We start from the raw sequence: 27724 nt of genomic DNA, 5'->3' as shown, positions 1-27724 counted from the left end.
AAATGTTAAAATTGTTATAACTTTGGTATGCTTGGACATAGAGTCTTCAAACTTGACATGAAGGTTTGCAAGCACACTTAGATGACCACTGGTCATTTCAAGGTCATTCATTCTAAGGTCAAGGTCACTGTGACCTTGAATGTAAAAATGTTAAAGTTCTTATAACTTTGGTAGGTAAAAATGTTAAAGTTCTTATTCCATGTTATAACTTTGGTATGCTTGTACCTAGAGTCTTCAAACTTGACATAAAGGTTGGCCAGTACTAGAAGATCACCACTGCTCATTTCAATGTCATTCATTTGAAGGTCAAGGTCACTGTGACCTTCAATGTTAAAATGTTAAAATTGTTATAACTTTGGTATGCTTGGACCTAGAATCTCAAACTTGACGTAAAGGTTTGCAAGCACACTTAGATGACCACTGGTCATTTCAAGGTCATTCATTTCAATGTCATTCATTTGAAGGTCAAGGTCACTGTGAACTTAAATGTTAAAATGTTAAAATTGTTGTAACTTTGGTATGCTTGGACCTAGAATCTCAAACTTGACGTAAAGGTTTGCAAGCACACTTAGATGACCACTGGTCATTTCAAGGTCATTCATTTGAAGGTCGAGGTCACTGTGACCTTGGATGTAAATATGTTAAAGTTGTTAATACTTTGGTATGCTTAGACCTAGAGTCTTCAAACTTGATATGAAGGTTGGCCAGAGTCAGCAAGTGATCATAAGGCTGTCTGGATTTCTGTGTAGGTATGTGAAAGCAAAACAATAAATAGTATTATTTCATCTAAGTTTATTTTCTTACATTTGATAATGAAATTGATGGAAACTTCAAACAATATGTTACTAATTTGCTAATAAAAAAATTGAGATCAAACTTTCCTAATTGTCAATTCAAGTTCATATTTGTGACCTTAAATGTTATTGTTGTTCATGTATATGCATGCATTCAAAACATAACACAAGGTTTGCTCATGCCTTGAAAAGTACTTACATTTCATTTTGACCTTTGAACAATATTTCAGTAATTTAAGTATTGCATTGACAAAAACACGAAAGGTACTTTCCTGTCATTTAAATCAAAAATCCGGCTTCAATGCGGTCATCTCCGACCGCGGAACTCTTGTTATTGAGTTCTTTTCACGTATTAAAGATCTTTTCGGTGCTTATATAAAATGGTTATCGGGTTTGTTGAACAAAGCGCATTTTTTCCAATAAAAGCGGCGTGTACGTCTATCTGTCAAAAAACAATGGCCGCGCCCAGAGAGCGTCCTAAAAAACTGCAAAGCTTGCAAAGACACACTTTTAATATATTGTACGCAAAGTGAACCGAAGTTGAATGTTAAGAAAGACATTATAGAAAAGATTTTATACGATGTTGTATGTTCAGTTGCCGAAACAGTCGGAAAAGCTTAAAAACAACGCAACACGACGGCTCCAAACTTAAACAAAAAAACATTGAACGAGTGGAAGGGACAATTCACGTGGCCAATCGTTGGAAAGATTGAAGGGGAGACCCGTTTTAATTGTGAAATATGTAAACATTCATCGAAGGCATGCAATCTAAGCACAGTTTGGGCATATGAAAGTATTTGAAAAATAAAATTGTATAATACTGAATAGACACTGTTGAACTCAATCTCAACTATGCATGGCCTCATTACCAACCCTGGGACGTCCCGCCCACATAGGCCACACCCACCCAAAATTGCCTTTTACTCTAACTTTTTCATTTCTACACCGATTCACTAATAATTGATACTGAACTTCTCTTATGATAACCAACCCTGGGGCACCCCGCTTAAATTGTCCACATCCTCCCAAAATTGCGTTTTACTATAATTTCTTAATTTCTACACCGATTCACTTCTAATTGATACTGAAATAATCTTATGACAATACGGTCAATCTCAACTATGCATAGCCCCATTACCAACCCTGGGGCGCCCCGCCCACATAGGCCACACCTACCCAAAATTGCCTTTTACTTAACCTCTTCATTTCTACACTGATTCCCTTCTAATTGATACTGAACTTCTCTTATGACAATACTGTCAATCTCAACTATGCATGGCTCCATAACCAACCCTGGGGCGCCCCTGGGTCAAACATGCGGCGTTGGGATACGCGTCGGTCTCTGCCGTGCCTTTTATAGTATTAACTTTAGTATCTAATTGTTACATTATTCTGCGTTCCGGTATTATTATTGCTAGATATTGTATTGTTGGATTTTTTGCCATCTTTTTGCCATGACTATTTTATAATCGATTTCGTGCCTGCAGGGTTGGCAGTTTTTTGGCTGATAATGGATGTTTACTGGCAGGTCTTTTGCTGATTCTTGGCTAGTCTGTGGCCGTTATATAGCAAGCGGGCCTTGGGTAGTCTGTGGCCGTAATAGTAAGTGGGCCTTGGCCAGATTAATGGCCATATTTTGGCTAGTCTGTGGCCGTTATATAGCAAGTGGGCCTTGGCCAGATTAATGGCCCTATTTTGGCTAGTCTGTGGCTGTTATATAGCAAGTGGGCCTTAGCCAGATTAATGGCCATATTTTGGCTAGTCTGTGGCCGTTATATAGCAAGTGGGCCTTGGCCAGATTAATGGCCATATTTTGGCTAGTCTGTGGCCGTTATATAGTAAGTGGGCCTTGGCCAGATTAATGGCCATATTTTGGCTAGTCTGTGGCCGTTATATAGCAAGTGGGCCTTGGCCAGATTAATGGCCATATTTTGGCTAGTCTGTGGCCGTGATATAGCAAGTGGGCCTTGGCCAGATTAATGGCCATATTTTGGCTAGTCTGTGGCCGTTATATAGCAAGTGGGCCTTGGCCAGATTAATGGCCATATTTTGGCTAGTCTGTGGCCGTTATATAGCAAGTGGGCCTTGGCCAGATTAATGGCCATATTTTGGCTAGTCTGTGGCCGTTATATAGCAAGTGGGCCTTGGCCAGATTAATGGCCATATTTTGGCTAGTCTGTGGCCGTTATAAAGCAAGTGGGCCTTGGCCAGATTAATGGCCATATTTTGGCTAGTCTGGCCGTTATATAGCAAGTGGGCTTTGGCCAGATTAATGGCCATATTTTGGCTAGTCTGTGGCCGTTATATACATGTAGTAAGTGGGCCTTGGCCAGATTAATGGCCATATTTTGGCTAGTCTGTGGCTGTTATATAGCAAGTGGGCCTTGGCCAGATTAATGGCCATATTTTGGCTAGTCTGTGGCCGTTAAATAGACAGTGGGCCTTGGCCAGATAATGGCCATATTTTGGCTAGTCTGTGGCCGTTATATAGCAAGTGGGCCTTGGCCAGATTAATGGCCATATTTTGAACTTTTGGTTTATTCTTGGGTCAGTCTTAGGCTTTCTTATTGGGGAATGCAGTAACATCCGTTTGCTCCCTTAAACGTAAATAACTAATCCATGTCATGAATAAATTTGAAAAATAAGTAAAAATATCACTTTTATGTGAACATAAAAGACTTTTCACAGAACATTTGTCAACTTATCATGGAACTATGTATTCAATTGTCGTGAAATTTGAAAAGTGCATGGTTATTTCAATCTAGTAGCTGTGTAAGCTGTGTCATCCCAGGCTTTTTCCGCTCCATTTTGGGAAAACGCCACACTGGAATTTTGGGAATTTCGCGTCGTGAAAACCCCCATTTTGGGAAAAAAAAATAATCGCAAAATTGGCTCAATTGGGAAAAATTATCGCATGTAAATAGTATTTCTTATATTTCAAAGAAGCCGTTAACTGGTAAAAAACGACTATTTTTATAACTTATTATTAAAATTTTACAAAATATTATGAACATGTGTGATAAGTGCATGTTTTTAAATCTGAATTTGCGGAAAAGGTCTGGCCTTTTTTGAGGTGAAAAAAATCGCGCGAAGCGCCGGATTTTGAGGAAAATAAGGAAAGTCTTAAATAATAATTAACATATTTTACAGTTAAAAAAAAAAATCAAGGCAGCAGATAATTTAATTATGCAATATTTCTATTTTCTACACCGGATGAGGTAAACTTATATATTTTAAGGTTAAAAAAAAAAAAAAAAAAAAATTTTTTTTTTTTTTGGAATTGGGAATTTTTTTTTTCAATTGGGAAAAAAACAACCAGATTTGCATTGGGAATGGGGCCGAATTTCGGACCCGTGGCATAGGGCGGAAAAAGCCTGCATCCGCTGTGATGCGTATGCTGAGGCTATTTAGAGTACTGAAAGCATGTTCATTTTCATCTGCTAACTTTATTATTATTAATATCTGTGAACTATCTGTTAGACTGTTAACATCTTGGTCAGAAGATTTCTATAGATGATCTATGGTGTCCCCTCTCTTTTTCAAGTTGTTATCATCGGCTCTTCACCAAACTTGGTCAGAAGTCTTATCTAGATGATCTCTAGGCCATGTTCGAACATGGGCCATGCCGGGCCAAAAACTAGGTCACGGGTCACTTAGTGCCTTTTACACATTCAGCAAGGTGTTCCCTATTTCAAGTACTTTTCAATCGTTCTTCATGTTGGGGTATTCGTCATGTCTGTGACAAAACTCTAGTTTACATTTCATGTTCAGTGGGCATACCCAGTACCAATTTGACAGCTATTTCATTAAATCTTTAAATAGTCACATATGCCTAAGTTCATTTGATACATTAGAAAATGGTGAACGTATGAGTATATGAAAGTATTTAGCACTTTTTTTATCATCAATATTTACCAGAATTTGGCAATTGATAGAGACGGGAAAATAGTAAGATGGCAGTAATAGATAGGCTCTGGTTGATACGGATGCATTGGGGAATCAATTAAGTTCGGATTATATGTATCTTTGCCGGAAAGGGTTAAAAAATAAATAAATGGAGAAGCGGGTCGCTACCCATAGCAGGGAAAATTTTCGCGGCGTTTCGTTTTTTTGGGGATTTTTTACTTACTCTCTAATTATTACATTTGTACATGTTTGCACTATATTCATTGCTTTTTTCATAATAAAGTATGTTTGACAAGATTAAATTAAAAAAGAATTGCGATATAATAATCATGAGACGTATCTTTTTATTAAAAAAAGTAAATTTTTTTTTTAAGGGCAATTTTTGCCCCCAAAAGGGGAAAAAAGTATACTTTTCAGGTGGGGGGATGCGGCCGAATTTCGGCTGTGAATTTGACAGATTGAGGGCCCTGATTGTCATCAATAACTATATAGCTGGATGTTTTTGAAGAGTCAAAACTAACATAATTACGTCATATGACTCAACAAATGTACAGAAATAAGTCTGGAGTGGGCTCCCTTACCCAACCTAATGGCCATGGATCGTCTGAAAAATATCCTGTGGAAAGCAGTGCTCTACCAATGCCTACAGTAAGGCACTAACAATACATTAAATATGTTGTTTTCTTTTCTTACAAACAAATCTCCATATAAATAATCAAGATATTATGAAAACTGTAAATTTTGCATTTGGAAGTCACCTTTGAGTGAAAAGGATCAAATCAAAGATTGGATGCATGCTTTCATATAATTACAAAATGTAAATTGAAGCCATTTGAAGTGTTTTACAGAAATTAAAAAATTCAATTTGAAAAACAAAAAATCATAATAAAATTATAGAAATATCTCATTCTGGAAAATATTGATTATACCATTCTTTTTTGTAAACTATTCTGTGGTTTACATACATTGTAGAAAAATAAATTTGAAATCCCATGTTACTGTAGTAATCAATGATCATTTCCAGTTAGGCTTCTGGCTGTTTACAAGAATTATGATTATGTTGATGATAAAGTTTCATCACCTACAATTACACTTAACATGTATCTGATAAACAGTATCCTGTGGAAATGAACTACCCTAATGAATGTCATGTGTGGGACTGGGGCATTCCATTGTCCAGAATGTTGCTGGATCCAAGCCAAATCTTGGAAAGATAATACTTGATAGCACATGATAATTTTGTGTTTTCTGGATGTATGCTGGAATTTATATCTTAACCCAATAGTGTGTAAACTTGTGAGTAACATGCTAGTGTTTCTCCATGCATTGGGTCTTAGCTTGCCTTGGCTTTCTTGTTGCACAATATCTGAATTTCCTCAGCATGTGTGTGTGTTGTGCTTGGAATTATAAGTTTTTACTGTATGTACGTATATATATTGTGCGTTCTTTCAAGTCTGTTATTTTAGTTTATATTTTCTTAAAGCTAATACATCAAATGTGATTGATTCATATTGGTTGTATGAATAAGGCAATCACACAAAAGCTGTAGTGAAATATTTAAGTACAATAAAAATATTTGTTATAAAAGACGTTATAACTATCATTTGGTTTTTAAAATTACAAAAATTTAAAACCGAAAATGGGTTTTACATGATGCTGAAAGTGAACTGTTAACTATGGTCTTGCTTGCTGCAAAGTGCTTGATCAATCAGTAATTTTTCAATGTGTGTGTTAATCCACAAGGTGATCAACTGTGGGGTGAGAGTGAGAGTTGTTTTGTTACATCATACCAGGCTGACCATCTCCCTCTCCTCTTTCTTTGTAAAACCTCCAACATGCAAAATCTGACGTAAAATCTTGTCCATGGAATGGCAATCTGTGTGGCATTTTGCATACAGTTTTAGTGGTGTCACACATGTTACAAGGCTCTCACGTAATTTTTCGTTTTTTAGCATCCAACGTTCATTAACATTTCTGCCTTATGTTTACTGGATTTATTGCTTGTTTTATTGTTTCATTTTTGTATTCATGCCTTTTATGTGTGTTAATTGTCCCCTACCTGTGAAACCGGAGAGGACTTACGGTTTGCACTCTGTCAGTCTGTCTGTCTGTCCGTCACACTTTTTTGGATCCTGCGATAACTTTAAAAGTTCTTCATATTTTTTCATGAAACTTGAAACATGGATAGATGGCAGTATGGAGATTATGCATGTCATTTCATTTTGTTCCTAAATAATAAAAAATTGTTGCTTTTCCGGATTTTGACTTTGTCTTTCACCTTGAATGCAATTTAAAAATAACTTAAAACAAGGCCAACTCTGCAAGGAGACAGCTTGTTGCCTGTAATACCATTTTCCCTAAGGTTAAATAGTTTGTCACTGAAGGTCGCACTCAAGACCAGAGGTCAAACACATGCTTGGTTCCACTTAACCTTTTACCACTTAGATACGTATTTTGACGCATTTGTAGTCCTTTAGAAAGGTAAATTTAATTAAAGACCTTTCTTACTAGATACACGTTTTAAAAGCTTCATTTATGCTGTTTGCACATAGCCATTTCACTGTGCTTCTGAGTGGGAAAGGGTAAATATATAATAACAAACATTATTGACAAAAAGCTAAACATGTTGCCAACTGGCACTTAGTTCGTGTTATTATGTCTTTGGTTTTAAAATGTTTTGTGTCTTTCTGCAAAAATGCACGCACCATTAACAAATGTGGTTTGTAAACACAATACTTATTAAATCTTTGAACATGTAGGTTTCTGGCCAGAAATAATTCAGTTAAATCATATCATCATAATGATGGTCACATATACACTTCAAGCGGTCCACAAACATTTCCATGTTACTGTGACGCAGTGATGTACAAGATTTCAGCAGATCTGAACCAGAGAATTACAAGGCTTCTGTCTAAGTGATACAGCAATTTTAGTGTGTCATTCTGATAATACAGGAAATGAAACAAGGTAGATCAGTGGGTTATGGGAACATGGTTGAACATGTATACGAGTATTTAACTTATGTGTAGGAGCACAATGTGTCAGTCTATGTTGGTTATTAAAGAAAATAAATATTTATTTTTTAATATTGCATACTTCGATACGTATCTTTTGGAGGTTTAGTAAATTAAATATTGGGTAAAAATTTACAACAGAATGAAAGTGTGCCACTGCTTTTGTTTTGAGATCTATAATTAATCAATAACACAAATGGTAATATTTTATTTACCTGTACATTTGAGCTATTCTCTATTTGCAGATTAGTGTAGATTGGACCTTGGCAACAAGAAAGGAACCGGACTATACAACTTGGCTGCAGGCTGCTAGATACATGTATCATGAATAAAATGAAGTAAATATTGGAAATAAAGTAAAATTTATCAATTACTTGAAAATATTAGTGCAGTGCATTGAATCTTTTTATATTTACATGGTGGATTGATCGTGGAAACCATGCAATAAATGAAGGAGTGCTCAGTATTGAAAGGTTAACACTTATTACATTGGAATCTGGATTATACATGTGCTTCGACTTAAGTTCAGACTACATACAGGTAGGTTCCTTTAATCCTTTGTTGTTCATGATTGTATTCACCTAATAGTGTACATGTATAATAAGAATAAATACAATTGCTTTAAACATGGAACGTGGCTGTGGGAAAATGATTTACACAAACTTGAAGGATTTTGAAACACACTTACTTAGGTTAAAGTCCAAGAAAATACAATTGGTAGTATTAACTTTTACACTAATGTTTTTACATGGTTTTAGTTCTGTTTGTCTTTACTTTTCAATAGTTCAGCACCTTGTCTAGACTACTAAGTCAAAAGGTCAAATATGTATTTCATAATTTATCTTATTCTATGCAGAAAAGTTTAAAGAAGTTATAGGGTTATACATGGCTCTTTCAATTAAACATCAAATTTACAAATTACATTAAAGTACTAGCTACTTGTTGTTCAGTTAAAGAATGTACATGTATGATGTAAAATGGTATCTGTTGCCTTTTAAGTGCCTAGAATATCCTCCGTTTAAGCTTTGATGGCATATGTTGCCAAGTGCTTGATGTGACAGTGTCCATGGTTGTGCAACTAGAGACACAGCACACTGGGCTGTTCAATGCAAGCTGGTGTGCTTAATCAATGATCTGCCATTGAGGTATTACATAACATCCAATCATCTACGGAATGCAAGGACTATCTTGTGCACTTCATCACATACTACAATAATTGCGTCTCATCTGGGAAAACTGGGCTTTAATGCATGTGCGTATAAAGTCGTCCCAGTTTAGCCTGTGAAATCTGCACAGGCTAATCAGAGACGACACTTTCCACTGAAACTGGATTTTTACTTAGAAAAGACTTCCTTTAAACAAAAAATTCCCATAAACGCTGAATGTCTTCCCTGATTAGCCTGTGTTGACTGCAAAGTAGCCTGTGAGGATTGCACAGGCTAATAAGGGACAACACGTTATGCACATGCATGAAGCCCAGTTTTCCCACAAAGAGACAATTTTTCCTGACCTTGTCTTACTTTGAGGCCCACTTTGCAATGATTGCAATTCATGAACAAGACATTAATGGTACTTTCTGTCCATTTTCAGTTAAATAGAATTGTGATTCTGAATTATTATATTAAGCTTGATTTTCCTTATAAATTGCACAATTTGTGTTTATGTTGGGCTTCATAATTATCGGGTATCGGGGCCCTCAATCTGTCAAATCAAACCAAACTGAAAACAATGGGTCCCAGATTGTGTCTTTGTAAATTTGTTACAAATAATCTACTTAACATGATATACCTTAGCCAGGGGCTCTTTTATGCAATTTTACAGCTAAAAACAAAAAAAGGTTTATAGCAAGTAAAATCTGTATTTGTTTTACTTTTAATAACAAACAGTGAAACATATAACATCTTAAACGTAGAACTTTTAACATCTTTAACAATTTTGACTAACTTAGACTTTTAATAAATTGGATGACTAGTTTTTATAATTATTTGGTCACAATTAGCCCTTTCAAACAGTGTGACAAAACACAATTTTTCCTTTGGTCTAAAGGTTTACAACTTCAATACAGATATAGTGTAACAACACTCATACTGTATTTAAGGTGTATAGCCTTCTCGCCTTTTTTTTTCTCCAAACAGGGAGAGCTTTTTCAACAAATTCATTCTGGGCAAAATTGCACAACTTTACTCTCATGAGTTTGTCTTGTTTCCCTACAGTTAACCTGTTCCTGAATTTGGTCAAGACCTTATTCTGTATAGAAAACCCCCTCTCACATCCTGCAGTATAAACAGCAGATGTCTGTGTTATTATATGTGCTTACATTTTACATAACATAGGACGGAATACTTTACGATCTGTATCACTATTATGTATGTACCGTATAAAAATAAAAGATGCTATTTATATCAGAACTAGCAAATTTTAATTGTCACTTTAAAATAAACAACACTGCTCAATTAATCCAGAAAAGTATAATAACATCGCTTTACTTTATAAATAATAACTGTCTGCGCTCACAACAGATGAACACAAACTGTGTTTTCCGCCGTTTATTCTTCATATTTAAACCACATGATGGTTTACATCAAGGCTGTGTTATCGCTAAATATCTACACAGCGAGTTTAAATTGTTGATGATCAAATTCGAAAACCTTTTTGGTCGCATTTTCTTTGTTTACCATCCGGGACAGCCAATTAATCGTCCAACGAACTTTTAATAAAATGCCGTAACTGATTGGATAATTGATATATTTCAACCAATCAAAATACGCGTACTACATTCCCAATGTAGTAATGTGACTTCCGTTCTACTTTTCAAAACGGTAGTGACACGTGTTTTGCTTATATCTACGAATCGTACTAGGTTTCATGTACAACTTTGATGATGTTGAAAATCAAAGTTTTTAAACAATGCGTCCCGAGAACGCACATGTTTGAGAATGATGCGTCCACAGAAAAAAATCAGGGTTGTCATTATGATTGTAAACAAAGGATTATTTTGGAATAGTAACCGATTCGGCTGGGGGTCAAGGTCCAGGGCAAGGCCCTGGTAGGGGGTCAGGGGGCGAAGCAAACGAATTCTAGACATTTTAAGGACAAAATACTGCTATTCTTAGAGCATAAACAGTTAAAATGAGGTCTACAAAGAATAGACAATTTTAAGATTTTCACATTTTTAGTATACTGTACAATGTGAAAACATTATATTGATAGATCATTGCATGTTCCAATTCTATCCATTACACGATAATCCAGTATTATTACGATTTTTTTCTTTCAAAACCAAATTATGGCCAATATTGACGATGAATGTCGTCCGCCGTTTAACACAAGTTTATATACAAATTGAATTGTGGGATTGTGTGATTGGGGAATTCCCATTGAACATGCGTGAATCACGTGACGCGATTTGAAAGCATTGAGAACCGTTTATATTTAGTAATTTCGACAAATCAACGACTTAATCTAAACTGCTACATGTACCTCATTTCAGAAAAGTTTGAGAAAGTGAAAGTAAATTTCTGAGAATAAAAACGCGTCTTTCTTTAAATTTTAACGAGTACTTTTCATTCCGGATCGTGATATAACTTGTCAGGTCATTCATGCATGTAGACCTATATGTATGCATAGTTTGGCAATCTCAAAACACGTTATTAACCTTCTTATTACATTATGCGTTATGACCATTTGTATATCAAAATACATTATTTAATTGAAGTATTTTCAAATGCGTATACTTAAATGTGTTATCCGAAATCATTTTCAGATTTCATTATTCACGGAAAATATAGAAATTTCTTGCAACAGAGACACATTTCTCGTGTTTTTCATGTACAGATAAAATCATGCCAAAATTAGACTTCATGTATAACGTCACGTCATTCTTCCTCGGGAAAAGCGTGGACTTTAATATTTAGATGCTGAATAACAACTTCGTAGGGCAGAGGTCGCTAATATCTTTTTTTGTAGATAATCGAAGAGCATTTTTTAATATGTGGAAACCTTTTCTCTCACTAAAAAAACTAGTTAATTACGCTCTCCAGTGCTACATTCGTTGAGCTACGGTCAGTAATAATCGGTGAAATGTACAGCTAGTTGATACAGTTTCACGTGGGGTCGGCGTGTATTCGGCCGTCTGAGCGCTGATTGGTTGACGTGCTTACCAAAAAGAATTTGATTGACAGCTGGAAAAATCAATATTGGCCACTCGCTGAGAAATTCATTGAAAACAGTAGCTCTTAGGCGGAGTTAATGGACTGACTGAATGACCGGGCGTCGCTCTTCTATACAATGGTTATTCCTCGTCAATTATTGTCGGTTTGCGTGATCAAAACTTCCGATCGCAATTTTAAAGATTCAGGAAAAACAACCGATGAATTCGATTGGCAATCTGTTAATAATGACAACCCTGAAAATGTTCGTCTGGCACGCGGGACGCACTGCAAAATGAATCACTGTGAATAGTGAATAGTTAGTACAATACTAGATTGTATAGTGAATAGTAAGTACAATACTAGATTGTATAGTGAATAGTTAGTACAATACTAGATTGTATAGTGAATAGTAAGTACAATACTAGATTGTATAGTGAATAGTTAGTACAATACTAGGTGGTATGCCATGATGATGTGTTTCAACACCCTGCTGAGGGTGGAATGCTACCCAGACAAACATTTCACAGTGTTGCTAATGATAATTTGGTGAGTTGCCATGGATTTTCTGAACAATAATGTACTGTTAGTAATTTAAGATCTCTGCTTCCCCCAACGGCAACCATGCCAACTTAATGATTAGGTCATTAGCAATTTTAGATGCATGATTCATTTTACAGTGAGCTTTAGATCATTATGATCAATACTGAACCATTCTGTGCATAAAAATAATTTTCAGTACACTTGTTTGATGTTTTGCAGGTAGTAAGGTTGTTTGCCAAAGATGGAAGAGTAGAGAATTGGCGTTGTCTGTCAGTCCGTCTGTTTGTCACCAACTTTTCAGGGCTACATCTCAGAAACTATATACATGTAAGAAATCAACATATAACTTAGAGGGTGTATAGATATCAATGAGGAGAAGTGCCATGCTCAAAAACCATAACTCTACGCTTTCTTAAATAACAGTTATTGCTCTTTATTTGTCGAATGATTTAACTTTTCAGGGATATATCTCGGATACCATTCAAGATTTCAACATAAAACTTCATGTGTGTAATGATATCAATGAGGAGAAGTGTGATGCTCAAGAACCATAACGCTACACTTTCTTAAATAAGAGTTATTGACCTTTTGTTGTTTTTGTATGATGTAACTCTATATATCAAATACGCTCTTGATTTCAACATAAAACTTATGGGTGTATAGATTTCAATGAGGAGAATTGCAATGCATACAAACAATAACCATAAACTAAATATCTGTCCGTCCGTATGTCTGTTAATGTCGTACGCTACGTCAAATATCCTTCGATGGATTTTTTTCAAATTTCAACACAATCTTAATATTGATAAACCCTGATCCCCTTTCGTTTTTGACGGAATTCTGAATTGTCGTTCCAGAGTTATGGGACTTTGTTCGTCAAAATTTCGTTATTTCATTGAATGTCCTACTGTAGCTATATAAAAATGTTAAAGTTGTTATAACTTTGGTATGCTTGGACCTAGAGTCTTGAAACTTGACATGAAGGTTGGCCAGAACTAGTAAGTAACCCCTGGACATTTCAAGGTCATTCATTTGAAGGTCAAGGTCACTGTGACCTTGAATGTAAAAATGTTAAAGTTCTTATTTCATGTTATAACTTTGGTATGCTTGTACCTAGAGTCTTCAAACTTGAAATAAAGATTGGCCAGTACTAGAAGATGACCACTGGTCATTTCAATGTCATTCATTTGAAGGTCAAGGTCACTGTGACCTTAAATGTTAAAATGTTAAAATTGTTATAACTTTGGTATGCTTGGACATAGAGTCTTCAAACTTGACATGAAGGTTTGCAAGCACACTTAGATGACCACTGGTCATTTCAAGGTCATTCATTCTAAGGTCAAGGTCACACAAGGTCACTGTGACCTTAAATGTTAAAATGTTAAAATTGTTATAACTTTGGTATGCTTGGACATAGAGTCTTCAAACTTGACATGAAGGTTTGCAAGCACACTTAGATGACCACTGGTCATTTCAAGGTCATTCATTCTAAGGTCAAGGTCACTGTGACCTTAAATGTTATTGTTGTTCATGTATCCTACCGTAGCTCAAATATCCCCCGATGGATTTTTTATACGCCCGTCTATGACGGGACGTATTATGGTATACCCCGCGTCCGTCTCTCCGTCCGTCCGTCCGTCCGTCCGTCCGTCTGTTAATGTCGTACGCTACGTCAAATATCCTTTGACAGATTTTCTTCAAATTTTAACACAATCTTAATATTGATAAACCCTGATCCCCTTTCGTTTTTGACGGAATTCTGAATTGTCGTTCCAGAGTTATGGGACTTTGTTCGTCAAAATTTCGTGATTTCATTGAATGTCCTACTGTAGCTCAAATATCCTTCGATGGATTTTTTTCAAATTTCAACACAATCTTAATATTGATAAACCCTGATCCCCTTTCGTTTTTGACGGAATTCTGAATTGTCGTTCCAGAGTTATGGGACTTTGTTCGTCAAAATTTCGTGATTTCCATGCTCATGTACTTATAAAATAAACCATGTATTCAAATACAAATAAACTGAAGTAAAAAAATGATTCAAAGGGTTATTTATTACCTTACTACTTCATTGGCGAACGACGGGCGTATCATGCGCTCATGGCGCAGCTTTTATTTAAAGATTATCCCATATATCAAGGGGTTTGCACTCATCAATAAACAAAATTTATGTGGTGGGGGGATATCAATGCAAGAACTTTGCTTGTTTTGTATATGGGTATGGCATTCTCATTTTTGTATATACATGTTCACATTAGGGCAAAGTTACGCAACCCTAACTTGAAGTTAATAAACCCCACGCGAGAATGACGTTTAAAAAGGGGAACTAATTGTAACAGGGTTGTGAAATTAACTAAATGATTTATCTCCCTTGGTAAGAGTATGGTATAACACTGTGTAGAATACTGTGTGCTTTATAGTTTTAATGTTAACAATAGTTTGTTTATGACCCCCAGATCGAATGATCGGGGTTATATTGTTTTTGGCCTGTCTGTCTTTGTGTGTCTGTCCCAAAACTTTAACCTTGCTCATTAAATGAAAACTCTTGAGTCTATGTTCTTTAAACTTCACATGTGCATGCATCTCATTGAGATCTACTATCAAACATGGTTTGAGGTCACTAGGTCAAAGGTCAAGGTCACTGTGACCTTTACATTCAAAATATAACCTTGTTTATAAAATAGCTGCAATGCTTCAAAGCCGGTAGGGGGTATTGTGTTTCACAAACACAGCTCTTGTTTAAAGAAATTTTTGTCAAATTACTGGATGTTTTAACCAATTTGCTTTCCTGCTTAGTTAAAGTAGTTGTAAATATGAAGACTTGTCCTGAGGTATAAGCAGATTCCTTTTTTACTTGTCTGGACCACTTTCTGTCACTCACAGAGTACTGTCAATTTTAAGGTAGCATGTATGCACAATAAATACTTGAAGAATGAGATAACAGGAGTGGGGTGGATTTGTAGAGCAGCAACTGCCTGCATCTGAGTCACGTTTCACTTTCCCTCTCTCACAAAGGCAAATGTTGAAGTGTGGATGAATCATGATATGGAATATGCCTCTGTTTTGACCATTTTGGAATGGCTTACCTCAAATTTCTACACAGTTGTGCATCATTTGCATAGATGATTTCATGAATAAACTAGAAATGGCGCGGCAGAGGCCGATGCATATCCCCACGCCGCATGTTTGTCCCAGGGGCACCCCAGGGTTGGTAATGGGGCCATGCATAGTTGAGATTGACCATATGGTCATAAGAGAGGTTCAGTAATAATTTGAAGTAAATCGGTGTAGAAATGAAGAAATTATAGTAAAAGGCAATTTTGGGTGGGCGTGGCCTATGTGGGTGGGGCACCCCAGGGTTGGTAATGGGGCCATGCATAGTTGAGATTGACTGTATTGTCATAAAATAGGTTCAGTATCAATTTGAAGTGAATCAGTGTAGAGATGAAGAAATTATAGTAAAAGGCAATTTTGGGTGGGTGTGGCCTATTTTGGCGGGGCGCCCCAGGGTTGGTAATGGGGCCATGCATAGTTGAGATTAACTGTATTGTCATAAGAGAGGTTCAGTATCAATTTGAAGAGAATTGTTGTAGAAATGAAGAAATTATAGTAAAAGGCAATTTTGTGTGGGCGTGGCCTATGTGGGCCGGGTGCCCCAGGGTTGGGTATGGGGCCTTGCATAGCTGAGATTGACCGTAATGTCATAAGAAAGGTTCAGTATCAATTTGAAGTGAATCGGTGTAGAAATGAAGAAATTATAGTAAAACTGCAATTTTGGTTGGGTGTGGCCTATGTGGGCGGGGCGCCCCAGGGTTGGTAATGGGGCCATGCATAGTTGAGATTGACCGTATTGTCATAAGAGAAGTTGGGTAACAATTTGAAGACAATCGGTGTAGAAATGAAGAAATTATAGTAAAATAACCTAAAAAAATGAGTGAAAATATCTGACCCGGCACGCCCCAACCCCCATAACTTTTGACCCAGGGGTCAGATCAAAATTCCAAATAGTGCAGGGTCGCACATATGCTCATAGCTACCATGTGTGTAAGTTTCAAGGTTCTAGTGCGTATAGTGTAGGAGGAGATAGTGGCCAGGACGGACGGACAGACAGACAGACAGACAACCGGACAGACGGCGGAGATAACCACAATATCCCCACGCTTTTCAAAAAGCGTGGCGATAATTTTTTTTATAGGAATTTTGTAATCTTGTATATTTGCTGCTGGTTATGAAGAACCCAAACCAGTTTTCATTTATATGTACACATCTGATTGCAGATGATTCTATATTACACTTGAGAATAACAGTCTGTCAATTGTCAATAACAGCCAACGGCCACTATATTTCATTCTGAAAGTCTCGTTTGAACTGAAAACAACAGTCACGTGTCAGTCGTTTCGAGTTACGAAAATTATAAACAGAAATCATCTGCTGCAGTCATAACAAGAAAGTATGAGTTTGGACGCAGTCAATAGATCTTCATAAACTGATAGCGTGTTAAAAACAATACAAAGCTGGCGAATGTTGTTATAAGAAGGTGATTAAAAGGATTAGTGATCGCCTATTCAGGAAAAATATACATTTAATTGCAACTTTTATAACAAACTAAATTTTTTTAACAAGATTTAGGCGTCTTTTTCTTTGAAGTAGAACGATACAGTTATACCGTACTTTCGGTTTATGACAGCAAATTCGCTTTTTAATTGTTCGGATGTGGCGTCAATGACACGTGACAATCTGTATTTTAAAATACATCCCATTGAATGTAATACAAACCGTTGGATTTACTGAATGAACAAGATGCATGAGTATGAACGACTAGGTGGGTTAACGACGTAGCAAGACTACCAACTGACAAACCATCTAAAAAGTGGTGATCCGAGAATAGTAGTCATTTGTCGACAACGGTCACTTTGGCCATTTCCCTTGACTGACCGCTGTTCTCAGTTTTCACTGTAAATGAAATAAACGTGTCTATAAAATAAGAATACTTTTTCTTCTAATCCAATGTTATAGTCTTCATTGTCAGGCACCCAGTGTGTGCAGGTTTTTTTTCCACTTTTTGGGAAGATAGCCCATGGCTTTGGAATTGGGAATTTTATCGGCATTTTCATGAAATTGGGAAAATAAATTCATTAGCCTTTTTTTCCACATGAAAAGTCCACTGATTAGGGAAATTCTAAATTTGATATAACTCTTTATAATCATTCAAATTAAAAGAACAAAATCATATAATACTTTGTTTAATGTAATTGAATTTAAGTTGAGATAAAATACGCATTAGACTTCTTTCTAAAAAAAAAATAAAAAATATTTTATTTTTATTTTTTTTAAATTGGGAATTTTTGCCACATTTTGGGAAAAAAGTATACTTTTTGGGATTGGGAACATGGCCGAATTTCGGCTATAAAATCGGGCCAAAAAAAACCCTGGTGTGTTATGTCACTAAACCAACCATGGAGCAGATGTTTTCTTTATTTTAAGCCCAAGACAACAAGGATACTTGGTGTGTTATCTTTGAAACTGGTCTCATGAGTCACAATTACTTGAAGGCATAGGGGTTTTCCACTATTTAATTTACTATACCACTCTGAAAACATCATATTAATAGAAATCTTCATTCAACTTATTAACAAGTGAGGAGACTGACAGATGCTTGAGGATCTAATGGATGATGACTGAATAAAAATGAGTAGCTGGGAGATTGTTTGATTCTGGTAAAATGCTGTGGGTGTTTGTTTGGTTTAACTACTTTTAGATGTTTTCCTTTCTTTCCTGAATAAAGGTATGGTTGATATATTGATGTGGAAGCATTTTATTATAGTTTACTGATCACTGTGAAGTTAAGAGTGAGTTGAGTTATTAGTTGTGTAAACAACAGTCTTGTTTTGTTATTGGTTTGGCCGTTTCTTAATTAAAAGTTTGTCTGGTTGAAAGGCTGTTTTATCTGTTGCTTAGCTTTTAGTCCTTGTGTTATTGCTATAATCTGTGCCTGTTTAAAAACTATGTAGCTGGAGTCAGTCGTAAGCTGAAAATAATAATTTTGTTCATTTGAGTTCTGTTCATATTTGTGGAAGATTTTGCAGCAAGTCAATTACTTGTCGAAATAACTGACCAATTTGGTCTTTTCACAGACTTAAACATTTGTTTGTTTCAATGTAACTGATCTGTGTAGGGTATGTGATTTTCAAGAGTTTGAGAGAAGAAATATGAAGATAATTTACTGAAATTCTTGTTTTATAATAGCTTTCAACTAGTGAAGATTTTTATTATGAACCTGAAAAGGGTTGGCCCCTTGTTGCGTTGCCTTGCTTATGGTCCTGCGAAAAATCCTTGAAAAAGCGGTTATATTCCGGTATTTGGATGTCTGTACCTTTGATAGGTTTGCTTTTTAGTTATATAGACACATATATGAAGCAGTTGCAATACTAATGACTTGATTATGATGACCTGGACCTTTTGATAAAGTTTTCATAACACTTGTTACACATTTGTGAGGTCACATCATGAAACTGACATTGTCACTGTAAATAAAGTTATGGTCTCTTTTATACTTGCACAGTAGCAATTGAAAAAGCATTGTTTATGTTTGTCCTCATAGTCCTTATATCTTTTTTGCCATTTTGTCTGACCAGAGACGAGTGATTATTTTAGCATTTCTGTCAGGAATACAAACTGAGCACTTCCCATTTTGTTTGGCAGATGACAGGAACCTATAGTTGAATTCTGTGTTCTGTGTGTTATTTAGATTAGCATGGTTACATGCAAACCTCATTACCAGACAACTGAGTGAACATCTGCAAATGTCAATGGCCAAGATATCATGGAGGATAAAATATCATTTAGACAGGCAGGAGTAAGATAGGACCTGACAGTTTTAGTGGGTTTTGTCTTTGGCTCTTTAATTTTCTTGGTTAACCATTGTCCATGATTGCATTTCTCTTCTTTTTTTACAACTTATTTATATTGTTTAAATTACGCATCTGTTACCATACATTATAATGATTAAGTAGAAGTTTGATGGAGTTTAAAGGTGTCTTTTCACGTTTGGGTAAATTGACAAAATTGAAAAAAATTGTTTCAGATTCGCACATTTTCGTTTTAATTATGATATTTGTGGGGAAACAGTAATACTGAACATTTACCATGCTCTAAAATAGCCATTATATGCATCTTTTGACAATTTAAAAACCTGAAAATTATAAAGTGTTGCAACGCGAAACGAATTAATAATTTGGAGAGTTTTGTTGTTGTCGTTATATTTTGTGAAACTACGAGTATTGCTTATATAAAGCATAAAATACCTCTGACATTTTATCAGGAAGGATGACCGAGTGGTCTAAGTCGTTTTTACTCCAGGACTGCAGGGGTCAGTGGTTCGAGCCCTGGTGAGGGTTACCTTTTTTTTCTTTTTTTAAATTTTATTCTGGAATTTTTACTGGAGCTTTTCAGATCCAATGCTTACATTTATCAATATAAAGCATTTAATGACAAACTTCAAATCATGCCAAAATCTGTGAAAAGGCTGCTTTAAACCTAGAACATTGTGCACAATTGGTACAAACATCTAACTGAATGAAGTGATCTCCAAAATTGGCAAACTTCACAAAACAAAGGTCTCAAGACTGATAAGTTCTACACCTTTTCTTGAAACGATTGCTGGGTCAGTAACAATTGATTCTATTTCTGATCCAATGGTCAATACTTAAGTGGAACGACCAGAGATGGAAATTGTCCTATAGCAATTAAGGTCTCATTTGTTTAATACACTCTTTGTTTGGTTTTTAGTAAGCGGCTTTTGGCCATATGCCACCCTTGATAGTTAAGTGAGTATCATAGAGTCTGTTGCTATTGATTTGACATTAACTTGATTCTGCTGTATGGCATCAGCCAGCCCTAGTAGGTGAATGGAAAACGTGAGTGTGTGAGAAATTATAAATTATGAATAACTAATTGATTGCGTGATTGAATGAAGTGTTTGAATCATCACATGTCTGTGTGCATTATTGCTGTGCTCTTTGTTAGGTGTCTTCCTGCGCATTTTGTAATCAATTTCAAAACAGAGAGGTGCTGTAATACTTAATTAAGCAATGTTTGATACAAATTATGTGGAATGGATGGTATAATAAGGGAAAACTTCTACAGATTTTCTTATCCCGGAATTTTGGAAAATTGTTTGTGTGATATTGATTTAACAAATGTTTCAAAAATGATATTTTATCATTACATTTCCTTGTTTTGGGCAAATTGATTTATCACAGTCTAGTTGTTGTATTTTCTTGATTTAATAAAAAAACTGTTTACTGGATATCTCATTTTTGATAACAATTATAAAACACAACAATTATTGGAAGATATTTTATTAGAACAATATTACATCCTTTCAAGGTTGTCACCTGTTTGTCTTGACATATTAGCTGTCAGATTTTTCTCATGACTGAGACGGTCATATGGCTGAAAGGACAAAGTGGGAGGGGCAATATTACAACAAAGTTATGACTAATTGACACCAGGGCCTGAGGAAAGTAATTGGTGTGAATGTTATTGTTTAGAATGTCAGTGGTCAAAGGAAGACTTACAAGTTGTGTTGCCTTTGTAGGTTTATGTAACATGGATATACTTGTGGATATTGAAGTAAAACATCAATTGTTATTTATGTAAATGATCAACATGCACAAGTCATGCATTTAGGAAGTTAATTGAAATGAAAGTAGACTTTAATTTATTTGTTAGACTTTGTGCTGTTAATTCAGAGTGGAAGCAGGTGGAGTTTGACTTTTAAAATACATTTGTTTTTAAATTAGCAAACTGGTAAAGTTTGCGAATGTGAAAAAATACTTTATTGTTAAATAGCTTTATGTGGTTTTCAAGAAAGAGCGTTGACTGTGTCAGATGGGTATTTATTCAAACTGGTCAAATAACACGGGACTTTAGATACTCATGAAGAAATAACTGTTGAAATAATGATCTATTTTGCAGTATCTGATTACAATTGTAGATAAAGGTATTGTAAATATATGATAATATTTATAAACAAGGTGATACATGTAAATAAGTACATGACAAAGGATACCATCAGAACGCTTTGTGTATCATAGCTTTAGTAATTATCGAGCTTTTGAGTATCAGACAAATAATTGTTGAAATATTACACGCTGCTGACTCTGACGTTTTGTTAACTCCTTTTAAACAATGATAGCTCATCGTCAAGATTGTTTACATCTCGAGTAATTGTGGTTGAAAAATTTCAGTTTGGAATGCATTGAAATTGAGGTCTATTGTCAGTGCTAAAAAATAATCTGTAGTGGTCTTTCTAAAGAAATATGATAAATGTCTTCTTTTTTTAAAGGCTTTAGTTGTTGCAGTTAATTTTATATATTGCAAAATAATATTTGTTACTTAAAGGGATACTTAGAATATTTTCTTTGTAAAACTTTTTCAAAAGCTGCTGTTCTTATTGTTAGAGATTTTTTTTAAAGGAATACCATTTTCACCTTTATATCTCAAAAGGACCATGTTGAATAATTTAGGACCAAAATATGTGTAAAAAAGATGAAGAAAATAAACTAGATTGCTGTCATGAATCCCAAAGGCATTCGATCATTACTGAAATGGGTTGATAATGGGCCTTTAATATAGCTCTTAGTTTGGACAACATTTATGTGTATCAGTTCAAATAATGTTACATAGTGAGGCATTGTTTGGAAGTATTTAAGTGAAATATTCTTAAACTTAAATGAGGATTAATGGCTGAGATTAAAATAATGAAAGGTCTAAACAGCAGTAAAGATTGTTTATACAATGTGTTTTAAAATGCTTATTTTGGAAATACAGACTTTATTCATTTAGAGTTTTAATGTTTTATTAAGATAATTAATGTTTTCTGCAAAAAACAGTTGGAAAGCAACAGTTTTTGTGTGGTATCTTTGATATTTAATATAATCATTCAATTTTGTGTGTGTGTCAGCTTTGAAAGTGTTTTACAATAATTACAGTAAAATGTTTTGCAATAAATATAGTTTCAGATTGGAACAAAATGTAGAGCAATTAAAAATGATAAGACCACAAAAATCTCTTTCTGTGTGAAAATGCTAACATACATTGTATATAAAAACTAACAGTCACTGATATGTGTGAAATAGTGAGATAAAGAGCAAACAAAGCATTGTGAGATAGAGTTCAGGGAAGTTTTATGTGGATATCAACAAAGGTGTTGGAATCTGTACAATTTTCATGCTGCTACTCGGCTCAGATCTGGCCCCACCCCAGGGGTCAGTCTCTGGCATAGAGGATGTATCAAATGGTAAGTGATTTGGTTGTTATAACTTTCTGTCTGCTGAAACACAAATATGAGAAACGCTCTTGGAAAACAGTGTTTAATAATACATGTGTGTAGTGTGGTCCATGAGTGGTCTGCACAGGCTTATCAGAAACGACACTTTCTGCTTTTATATTTTATAGAATTGAGCGAATATTAGGAAGTCTGTACAAACGAAAATGAACATAAGGCAGAAAGTGATAGAATTGAGCGAATATTAGAGAGTCTGTACAAACGAAAATGAACATAAGGCGGAAAGTGATGTCACTGATTAGCCTGTGTAGAGTGAGCAGGCTTATCCTCAGATGACACGTTCAGGGGTTTCACTGGCCCAAAAAAAGTTGTCGCCACTTTTTCGCGGCGTGAAAACTGTCGGTTATTCCAACCTTATTAAGAACAATCATTCAAAGAAACCTTACTGCATTAATGTCATTGCCTATATTATCACTTTAAAAAGTATGTTATTACATAAAAAACAATAAGTACCTTCATAAGTCATACCTTCATAAGTCTTAATAAGCTTTATTTGTATATAAATAACATTTTGTTCAACTTGATAAACAACACAGATAACCAAAATAATATAATAATGTTAACAACATCAATGTATTAAACAGTATGCTGCATAAATGTTTCAAAATTAATTATTTAAACATACACGTAGAATCACCCCAATGTACATCATTTGAAAGGGAAAAAGAAATATAAAACATCAGAAAATAAAGCATCTCACTTCAAATTATTAAACAGTTATATTTGGTCATTTGGACATGATATACATCAGCTTCTGTTGTTAAAACGTTTTCTGGTAGTGGCGGATGATTTCTAGGTTCAATTAAAATGAATGTTTTTCACGCCTATTTCCTGACAGAAAGGCCCAGATAATTGCCACCATCCATTCTAGTTGCCTGAAATACATTTAACATAAAACATATTTTTACAAACTATCAACAACAAACCAACAAATAAATATCCCTATCTTTAAATGTCCGAATTTTAACATATCCGAAAAATAGTACATCGAGTGAATGATATACTTTTTTTTTCATAAGTTGTTGGTATCTTAATCAAATTATATCCTTCCCAGAACATTATAATAATGAAACTATTAAACAGAAATGCTCACAAATACCTGTTGAAACAAGATTTTATTTGTTTTTTGTGGAGAAAGTAAATGCTTTTGCCAGCCCCATGGTTTTGATTAAAGAAATAGCGGCCCTAATAATCATTATAATTATTGATTGTCATGACAGTTTGTCCTCGTGTTACTTAATTTATAGCTCAATATCATAACTTTAGGAGCCGTTAATCCGATAATTACCCCCATAAAACTTGACAATAGCAGTAAAAACACCATTTGTAACACTTACACGCTTCAGTGATTTCAATTTGGACTCTGCAATGTAGGTCGCTTACATCCTCGTAAATCAATATTTACAACTGACAGACGCTGGTCGCTAATGCTCGGTCGCGTGCTTTCGATTCGCAGTACATTTTCGGATAGGATTTTACCGATTTTTTTAAATTCGCCACTTTTAAAAAATTGGAGCCACTTTTGAGAATTTAGTGCCATTGGCGCCAATGGAGATCGACAGCGAAACCCCTGACGTTATCCTCATGCATTAAGCCCATAAAGAAGTTCATTAAATAATTGCTGTTAACAAATACATATTGAATTAAGCAACAACAATCTTCTTATAACTCAAATACAATATTTTGTTATTTAATTTGTGTTTGCTTGATCAGTTTTGTTATCAGATTCATACAACAACAATCTTCTTATAACTCAAATACAATATTTTGTTATTTAATTTGTGTTTGCTTGATCAGTTTTGTTATCAGATTCATTCAGTCACTTGCCGGTGACTGTGTGTATGTTTAAAGTTCATGAGGTCCTTGCACACCTGATGCTGCATAATGTGAGGACCCAGGGTGTGGCCCAGCACTCACACCTAATTTAATTACTACATCGTACTAGACTCACACAATTTGAACCATCCTAGACGCTAACTGGACAAGATAACTGTACAATTTGATTTAATGAAATTGTGTTTCAGATAATATGTATAATTAATAAAATGACTTATTTTCTATCTGACACTATTTACCTGCTCTCTTTGACATTATTCTCTCTCTTACATAAATGTTGACACTATACACAAAGATTGACGATTTGGATGACATATTATTTGCCATTAATTACATACTTTGTGACTTGGAATCAACTAGTCATTATATAATGTATATACTATCAACCATCTTTAATTGTTTGTTCATGTTTTCATTTTCATTTTTACTAAAAAAGGGAGATGTTCTTATTTTGCCATGTCACACTAAGTTTGTCTGGCCAAAATAATAAACAATGAAGGAAGAAATTGCTCAAGGCAATACAATATTGTGTCTAACTTGTCTGGCCGCAATATTATCATTATCTTTCACTTTGTGTGCCAAAGTGCAGTGATTTGCAAGATTATCAATACTTTTGACATGTTTTATCTGGACAACCATTTTTAAAAGTGGTCCATTTGACCTTAGGTCAAAATAATATGAAAGGAAGTAACTCAGTGACTTTTTACAGTTAATTTGTATTGTTATTCTGATTCTTATTATTATGTGGAATATGACATTCTATGAGGAAAAGTAATCGAAATAAAATCCAAATAAAATTAAAGATGCAGTTATAATTAATTTGTAGCACTGTAGTCATTTGGTTGATATTGGAAAATTGAAAAGTTGAAAATAGTAAGCTCAAGTTTTATTTTCATAAATAAGTGTGACATTTACCATGATAAGTCAGTACTTACATGGTGACTAAAAATAAAATACTTGTAAATTTTTCTAATGGTTTCATAAAAAACAAAGCTTTTTACACCTAGTGAAGTTCTCACCACCATTTCTCTTTAGATAAAATGAAATATTTAAGAACTGCCAGTTGTTTGATTGGTTGCCCATATTAGGTCACACACGACATATCTTTATTTAGTGGTCATCATAAACAGCAGTTTGGAGATTCAGAGGATATCCTTCAACCAGTGTTCAACAGTTCTGAATTGATACTGTTTTAGTAAAATCATTTTTAGATAAAGAACAGACGCATGAATGCATTAAAATGTGTTTTCATTATAAATTGATAAAAGATAAACGAAGCAACAACTATTGGTATATTTTGTGTTTACATATTTCATAAATTTGCTAATGCATGCCCCAATGTAAATTAGCTATTTGTTTAAATTTTACCAAAATATGACAGATACTTTCCCCGGAAAATTTGGAAGTATTCCTTTTTCGAAAGGTAATATATTATACCGATAGTTGAGAAGCCAATCACTATGTGGGCTACAAGAAAGACAAATGGAACCTTTGCATTTCATAGCTATACAAAATGCTCTAAATACTATATTCATCTAGACTTTTGATTGGGAGACACAATTAATATTAGCGTTGAGACACTGCCAATGCTTTCCTACAGAAACCCTCTGAAAACAAACCAATTACATAGATGTGCTACTCACCTAATTAGACAAATTGATTATTTGGCAAGTATTGGCCTTTTGTTTAGAAAAGCAAGTTTATATTGGAAGTGACACATACCTAAAACACAACTTTGGAATGTGAAAGGTAACAAAGAACTGTAGACATAACAAATCAGTGTTGGCCGGAGAATAATCTAGACATTCTCTGTTAACCCTTAAAGCGCTGGAGCTGAATTTTAAAGGCCTTTGCAAACAGTTTGGATCCAGATGAGACGCCACAGAACGTGGCGTCTCATCAGGATCCAAACTGTTTGCTATTCTGATAGTATTCTTTGAAAAAAATCGAAGAAAATGCTAATTTTAGAAATTCTGCAGACGACATTTTAGCAGACGACAAATTTCCCAGCATGCAAAGGGTTAAAATCAGGCTTAATGCATGTGCATACTCTGCACTGCTAGATTAGCCTACACAAGGTTTTGCTTAAGTTGAGACTTCTTTTTCATTGAAAAATTCCATTGTCAATGGAAAGTGTTGTCTCTGATAAGCCTGCGCAGACTGCTCAGGCTGAACTGGAAATAAACTACACACATGCATTAAGCCCTGTTTTCCCAGAACATGGCTCAACTATTTAGGTAGTGCTTCATTTTTGTGCTCTATAACGTTACTTACATGTATGTGAATGTGTAAATTATTATGCATACACAAGTATGAATACAGCTTCTTAAATAGTGTTAAATTTCTAGAAAGAAAGTCTCACAATTCGAAACAGAATTACTAATTAACACAAGAGCTTTCACCATAGGATGACATATGCCCTTGAAAAACGCTTTTTTTGAAACCTTAAACAAATTTCGAAACATAAATGTGGACTTTTAGTTCAAGGTCAAGGTCAAAGGGTCAAAATTTGTGTGCATATTGAAGGCCTTGTCCATATACACATGCATACCAAATATGAAGGTTACATCTGAAGCGACATAGAAATTATGATCATTTTTCGAAACCTAAATGCAATGTGTGACGGACAGACAGGCGGACGAACAGATGCACGGACAGACTGACAGAAATGCCATCACTGTATGCCCACCTTCGGGGGCATAAAAATGACCACAATGTCAATATGGAAGTCTAACAGCTAGTCCATTCAATGACCACAATGTCAATATGGTAGTCTAACAGCTAGTCCATTCAATGACCACAATGGCAATATGGTAGTCTAACAGCTAGTCCATTCAATGACCACAATGTCAATATGGTAGTCTAACAGCTAGTCCATTCAATGACCACAATGTCAATATGGTAGTCTAACAGCTAGTCCATTCAATGACCACAATGTCAATATGGTAGTCTAACAGCTAGTCCATTCAATGACCACAATGTCAGTATGGTAATCTAACAGCTAGTCCATTCAATGACCACAATGTTAATATGGTAGTCTAACAGCTTGTCCATTCAATGACCACAATGTCAACATGGTAGTCTAACAGCTAGTCCATTCAATGACCACAATGTCAATATGGTAGTCTATAA

At 35.0% G+C, this 27724-nt stretch overlaps 1 protein-coding gene and 1 long non-coding RNA gene across 6 annotated transcripts in view; one reads left to right on the top strand and one right to left on the bottom strand.

The window, feature by feature from the left end:
* LOC127851817 (protein-methionine sulfoxide oxidase mical3b-like) overlaps positions 1 to 27724 on the top strand; it is a 96055-nt gene that overhangs the window by 3483 nt on the left and 64848 nt on the right. For 2 of the 5 annotated variants that reach the window (XM_052385718.1, XM_052385719.1), the window contains exon 2: positions 7960 to 8254. Coding sequence is in view for 1 of the 5 variants with exons in the window: in XM_052385713.1 (XP_052241673.1) it covers positions 22639 to 22708 (70 nt within the window). In the remaining 4 variants the exon portion in view is untranslated. Of the gene's footprint in view, positions 1 to 7959; positions 8255 to 18006; positions 18123 to 22377; positions 22709 to 27724 lie in introns of those variants that run through there. The other 3 variants (XM_052385720.1, XM_052385721.1, XM_052385713.1) reach the window with 3 other exon arrangements.
* Positions 59 to 1110, bottom strand: LOC127851869 (uncharacterized). Its single transcript, XR_008035998.1, has 2 exons — positions 913 to 1110; positions 59 to 134 (listed from the first exon to the last, which is right to left on the bottom strand). It is a non-coding gene; the product is annotated as an uncharacterized LOC127851869 (long non-coding RNA).

Source organism: Dreissena polymorpha, chromosome 11 (genome assembly GCF_020536995.1).
Source record: "Dreissena polymorpha isolate Duluth1 chromosome 11, UMN_Dpol_1.0, whole genome shotgun sequence".
Classification (NCBI taxonomy): Eukaryota; Metazoa; Mollusca; class Bivalvia; order Myida; family Dreissenidae; genus Dreissena; species Dreissena polymorpha.
The sequence above is the reverse complement of the archived record's forward strand: the minus strand, read 5'-3'. Positions and strand labels throughout refer to the sequence as shown.